This window comes from Vanessa cardui, chromosome 7 (assembly GCF_905220365.1).
Source record: "Vanessa cardui chromosome 7, ilVanCard2.1, whole genome shotgun sequence".
In the NCBI taxonomy this organism is placed as follows: Eukaryota; Metazoa; Arthropoda; class Insecta; order Lepidoptera; family Nymphalidae; genus Vanessa; species Vanessa cardui.
The window spans coordinates 6,528,580-6,535,846 of NC_061129.1; the positions used below are offsets into that span (position 1 = coordinate 6,528,580).

At 29.7% G+C, this 7,267-nt stretch overlaps 1 protein-coding gene across 1 annotated transcript in view; it reads right to left on the minus strand.

The window, feature by feature from the left end:
• The window catches only part of LOC124531095 (cAMP-dependent protein kinase catalytic subunit 3), a 30,020-nt gene extending 26,885 nt beyond the window's left edge, over positions 1-3,135 (minus strand). Inside the window, exon 1 of the mRNA XM_047105550.1 lies at positions 2,383-3,135. Within this exon, the coding sequence (XP_046961506.1) occupies positions 2,383-2,560 (178 nt within the window). The 5' untranslated portion in view covers positions 2,561-3,135. The remainder of the gene's footprint in view (positions 1-2,382) is intronic.
• Positions 3,136-7,267: the final 4,132 nt, after the last annotated feature.

Consider the following 7,267-nt stretch of genomic DNA (forward strand, 5'->3'; position numbering starts at 1 on the left):
ATGATTGTATAGTAAAAAATCTAATCAATTTTGTTATAGTATAGTAATCGTAAAATTTTCTAAATTATTTATACGTAGAAATATATTGCTCAAATCTAATGAACTCTAAAAAACGGGCTAATGAGTTTGAGATGAGAAGATCGTTTATTTGAATTTTATTAGGTACATTATTATTACACATTAATATACTTTGACTAAAGAAATGTATGTCATTTGTACTCTGTATACATCGCGGGTCTATAATACTCGTATAATAAGCATTTCTAAGCGCAGGATACACGTGGCTCTTTAATATGTCGTGCTAATAAAGTTTTGTGAATCATTATAATTACGGCGACAAATCAAAAAGTGACATTAGTGTGGGAGAACATCTGAACTAATTATTAAATTAGTATTATAACGTCGTAACATACATACATTAATACGTGTGTTACGTCGTTATACTAGTGATCATTAAATTGTCTGGCAAATATTTTATTAGTATAATGATAAGCCTAATTAACAGGTGATATCAATTTATTCCATCAGCAACATTTGGGACATCGTTGTGACACAATAGCATAATTTAATTATTTACATAGATAATGTTCTTTGGATACCGAATGCGTTACTTTCTGATCTCCAAGTTCGCGTGATACACTAACCCACATTCTACTGCTAATCACGCGTGACAAAATAATGACAAATAATATCACACACACTAAACATTTATCGCTTATTATTATTTATGTTTAATTATAAAAATCGACCAAAATCAAAGATATAATTCCATATCAATAGTATGACTCATAAAAGATAAGCGTTTATACGTTTTCACTATTGTCATCCATGTGTTTTTTTATAATAGTAGTCGAAATAGCCTTAAGTATTTCTATAGTATTTCTTGACCACTGTTTTTTCATATGCTTGTTTTGTTTTTATCATTCATCTCTTGCTCCACGGTGAAAGAAAACATCGTAAAAATCGTGAAGTATATTTCTTTGTTGGATGAAAATCCACCAACCCATATCGGGACAATACAGTGGAATAAACTAAAAAACTACTCAAAACAGGGAGAAATTCACATTGTTACTTCTTTGTCTTCTAGTCATATATTTTGGTCACCTTCTCAATCGACTGACTGACAGAAACAAAGTCGTGATGCAGTCGTTAGGTACTCGGTACTGTTGTAACTAGGGCGCTGAGAGGATAATAGGTAAACCAGATACATCTGTCTGCGAGACGCTTTGTGCTCTGTTTCATCTTCACAATAGTTTTCCATCTCAGGGATTGCTCTCGATAAGACTTGATTTTTGTCATTATAGTTTTTATTATTAATAACAGTATTTGAAAGTAAATTTAGTATATAAATATGTAAATACTGATGCAATTGCCAAATTATTAACATATCGCTTTACTTTATAAAAAAATAATTGGTTTGTGCCTTATGCCCATCGTTTAAATTGAATTTTATAACTCTAGTATTTAAATAACGTAAACTCTGTCTATTTTAGAATCCCTACCATTAAAAAATCAACAAAATTAATTGTTAGCTAATTGCAAACACTCCATATACAAAACTCAATACGCAAATAGTTTAAACAGATCTAGCTGCAAATTCCAAATGGCCTTGACTCTTACCTCCCCTCCATATTTAGGTCAAAGGGGGCTTCCTACACCTTTCGCTTTGCAACGATTCGCGACGAAATATTTAGACCAAGGACATTGATATAATTTTATCGTATATTTACAAACCACTAACGTGCTGATTATTCTGAAAATATATATAATGGATAGATAGAACACGAGTAAACTAACATTATAATCAATGCAATTTACAGGTATGTCGGTCAATAACATTTTACATAAGTACACGTAGGAAAATAGGCAATAGCTATATTGATTTTATGATTATGTTTTTAGTTTTCGACGGTATTTTTATTTTCTATCTTCACGTTCACATCACACATACGTGTGAAAAACTTTCGAAGATAACTGGCAAAGGGTCGTAAATAGAGAATGACTCTCTCTGGCAAAATTTTAAATTTTCTTAATTTAGGCATTAAAAATGAAAATTATTTAAAGTGCCAAATAGTAATAAAATTTCATGAGTTTTTAAAACAACTAAACTCTTTCGATTTCCCTCAAAAATAAAATAGGTCAAATTTAAGTCTATAATTATGTATGGTAATTTTAATTTATTAGAGTAATTTAAATATGCATAAATAATAAGTACTCATATCATATCATGAATATAAAAAAGTTTATGACGATATTTTTACAACGACTTCTTTCGATTTCATAAATTATGTGTTATTTTTTTTAATTATAATGGATAACAAAGCGGGATTAATTTAATTACAGTTTAGTGACGCGTAAGACCTTTTGTATTATTTAACTTACCGATAGTTTTTAAGATTTGGAGATCTTCTAATTCATATTCTTTCTCTTCTTCAGAATATTCAGTGTCCGTGGTAGTTGACTCCTGTTCTTCCGTCGAAGATGCCACCGAAAGAGACCGTACATCAGAACTTAGCTCCGAGCTACAGTCTCTAATCAATTTCGCACTAGCCATCATCATTTTAAAAGATTAAAAAAAAATTAAAACAAAACTAGAAAAGATGAAAATATATTTATACCATTATTTAAATTCTCTATAAAAATAGCTTGTCGTTATTAATTTTTTTTATCACGAATCCGAGAAATAATATCGTCCCACTTACAGTATATTTATGACAATTTACGAGATTTATTTTAAACCAGTTGTTTGATTTTATGTTTTGATGAATACGTAGAGTGCAAAACGCGCGATTGAGTTATTTATAAGACACGTTCTCTCCTCAACGCGGTTCGATTCTCACTGGGCGGTAGAGATCGCTCATCGGTGTACCAAACGTTAACGTGCGAAACTCTGGTCCCTAAACAAACTTTGATAGAAACATTATTTTTAGGAAAATGTATTCGTAAACGTTGTCGAATAAATGTCAGTAATTACTAAACATCGTGTTACATACAGACCGACACAAAGAACTGAAATAAGAACCAGTGCATTAATCTCAGAACTTGTCATTTTGTGTTTTGCCGCTATTAATATGAAACTACGAAGTTATTACTCATAAGTCATTACCGTTTTATTATGTTCAAATAATATTCTCGAAAGTTCAAACCAAAATGAAAATCACTGTGTCTGGAACGGAATATATGTTGGAAATAGAAAATATAAAATTTGCTTTAAAATTTGCTTTAAAATTTGTTTTACTAAGCAACATGGGATTGGATATTTATAAAATTTCTTAAAAACCTATTAATATTCTTTTCTATATTCGTTTCATTTCAATAAATTTAAATATTTTGTTGACCTAAAATATGTATACATGTTTGGTTCTAAAGAATTTACTTTACTTTTTAATATGATAATGGTTCGAAACGTTCCCGTTTTGAAAGTTTGTGTATGTCATTACAAAAAGGTGAGCTGCCCAATTGATTGATTATATATATAGATATGATTCGCCCATGGGGCAGACATTACTATTGATAGCTTATAGAATATATGAAAGGACTGCCCCTGCCAGTATGATACAACTAAGATATCACTGAGCGCGTTTAAAGTCGAGTAGTATATGACAACTAAGAAAATCTATAAATTGATAAGAGACAATTTAAAGATTTCGTGGAATTAGTCAGCAAATATAATGTCTCCATATTTTTCAAAAACAAATGCATTTAACAAAAGTGGAGTTACCTCATGGCAAGAGTTCTTCTATTATGAAGTATTTTTTTTCTTTGTGCCTTATCATATGAAAACTACTGAACGTATAGATATGACTAATCGTGAGACTAATGAATAATGGTTCGCAGCTGGTTATTTTTTTGAAATGAGTTGCCCTTTTTTATTTCATTTATGTCAGCGATTGATTTAAATATAAATAATAAAAATCAAACAAAAATTTCAAACAATCAAATTCTAAAGAGTATTCAATGTACTTAGATATTGTACGCTCGCTTACCGCTGGCTCGCTTAGTAGGTATCTTAGATCCCGTGGTTTGGCAGCACGTTGGTTTTGTAAGAACGGACATATATTTCTCACCTTCAATTCGGTCATGTAACAACATGACGTATTTTTAATGGTCTATTACCACTAACAAATTAACACACTGGAGTGAGCTATAAATGTATGTCTTAGTATCCCAAAAATAGGAATAGAAATGTTCTGCGGTAGAGTCCACAACTTGACCAGCGTAATATTGGATGGCCACTTGAGGGTCGAGCTCAGTGATGTGCCCTTGGAGAAACCATGTCTACTAGTAGTAGTAGTTATTGATAATAACTAAATGGGAGACAGTAATATCCATATTTTTATTATTTATCTGTTGTTGGTGAATAAAATAAATAAGCACTCGATTACGTTTATTTTATAGATAACAAAAATCAGAATCTATCCATAAAATGAATAAGTATCGGAAAGGATGTTTAATTACGACTATATCCAAATTAGTTAATGGTCGATTGACTTTGGACAGCGCTCAATGTTTTGTACACGTTAAACGACTATTTCCATATTAAAATAATACAATTACACTGAATTTGTGAACAATCTTTCCTAATCTATACTGATATTATAAATGCGAAAGTAACTATATGTTTGACTGCCTGTTACATTTTTAAAGTTAAACAACTAAAACGATTTTATGAAATTCTATTGACGCACCTAATCCATTAACTATAGAATATATAGCTCTCCTTACACTCAGGCGAAAAATATTTAATTATATTTTTCTTTTCTTCTACTGCGGGCTGGATTTGTAAAAGGCATTTATAGACAACGCTTAATTACATTGACCTATTGCTGATCATACATAAAGTATAATATAATGTTTCTTAAATGCGTAAACAGGGTGTTTTGTTTTTTAAATGCTGCTATTCAGTACTCCGATAAATTCTATGAGCATCTTATAATAGGCTATTTGACTGGTTTTTAAAATCCATTTTATATTATTTAGTAGAGGTTAAGGAACCCAGTAAAAGTAACCTTTTTTTTCTAATACATATTTGCCGAAAAATATCATATTAAAAATTCCATATTTAAATAACGCGCGAAAACGCTACTTGGACAATATGGCGCTGCAATGGGGTCGGTGACGTCACTTTGCTGTATTTTAATCTGTACATATAGCAGAAAAGCAAGGTTTACAACAAAGTGACTTCATCATAAGCCCGGCTAATCAGGAGCGTTTTGTGTCACGTGACAAACGTTTGAAAAAATGCATTTTTATTTATTGATTTTTGAATAAATTAAGTAATATTTTAAAGTTTCGTTAGTAAATTACCATTTTTAAACTCATAATATACACTGATTAATTGAAATCGAAATGCGAAAAATAAATTGTGAATTATTGTATTCTTTCAATTTATTTTTCGCATTGTCAAATAGCCTATTCGGTCAACATGACTTACGTATTTTTCAATAAAGTTTCATCGACAACTTGACTGCAAAACGTAACTATTTCTAAATCTAATTAGAATCCTTAATCCTTCCCGAAGCAATTCAATTATGTGTTCTATTTAGAGATGGTTGAAGTCAGAAATATGTCACAGCTTTAACCAAATGCTGTACGTTTAGAATAGAATAATAATTACTATATGGAGGTTGATTTCATTAAAACTATAATACCGATATCACTGCATCTCTTCATATGTCGTAACAGAACTAGGGATTGTAAATAATAAAAATACTTTATTTAAAACTTTATTAGGCAACAAGCGTAATATGTATTTACTTACATAGTTAAACAATATATTAATATCACTGAAGTCCGATATATGTGATTTTGGGTTACATTTAAAAATAAATACCTAGGACACTTATAACAAAACTTACTTAAAAGAAAATTTACAAAACAATATTTCTCTTAAAGTGAAATTATTGTGACGACAAAAACATAAATGAAAATCCTGAGGTTTTTTAATATTTTTGTAAACTCGTATTCGTATAGTGGCAGGTGGAATAATAATAATCAGACACTGGTAATATTCCTTTCAATATTTTTTTCCTACTAAATATAATAAAGATCTTATTCATACATTAACTTTGAGAAACACATTTTAATTTATGTTCTATCATGTTGGCTGTTAAAAAAAAGACGAACTCTCAATTTCTGAAACGCTAATCAAAGTCTCATAAGGAAATAAGATGTTATTACAATCTGAATGCACATTGCCCAATGGCAGCTGATGAAGCGGCAAGCAACCAATGATCAGTCTTTGCTCATCATTTCAGAAAGTGGCTAATAAAAACATTTCGAATTAAAACGCTCTTTGTAACAATTTACTAACCATAAACTTTATCATGGATCATAGATAAACAAATTGTATGTGATCTGTATTTTTTGAAAAAACTTTACAGATATCTAAATTAAAAAATATTGTATTTCGAAAGTGGAATTACTATTTTATTAGCTACAAAACTGCATAAATCAACATATATATACTATTAGTTTAGAAAAAAAAATCAAATAATATGGCACTATTAACTATTAATTAACTATCTGTAATTTTATGTGACAAATATAACCATATATATAAAGAGGCTCTATAATAACTTATTTAAACGGCTTAGGCTGTAGCGTTTAGTAGCTTTCAAATAATAATATGCCTCAAAAATTTATACAAAATACCGTTGTTTGCCGATTAACCTTACAAAAAATTTGTATAATTTAAACTTTCACCAGGTCTGCGCATAGTTATCCAGGAATATTGATGTGTCTTCGAGATAAACTATAGTACATCACTATGCGATATATCGTCAGATAAGATTTCACTACAGAATAAACTCAACGTAATATATCAGAATTCAAGATAAACCAAACACGCGAAACCATGTAACATTATTTAGACAAGATAACAGTAATCAACTTCCAACCAAATTATGTGACAGGTGATATGAATGATTTTTTGAATCAAAGCCGTGATAATGTCATCTATAAATGAACTACTAAACAATTTAATTGTTTGCATATGCTCAAGTTATAAGTAATAACATACATACATACCTACACAATAATTATTAACAATAAAACTACTTGTCATATTCGAACGTGAAATAAGTTAAGTAAATAAGTTCTATAATCTTAGTAATTTTATAAATGTGACATTTTTTTATTTATTACGCTCGAGAATGACGTAACACCTGATAGAACTGATTTGTAGAATGTATTATTTATACATATTACTAAAGATTTTGCGACCAGCATAGCAATAATAGTCATATAGCATGAAATCATATTTGGA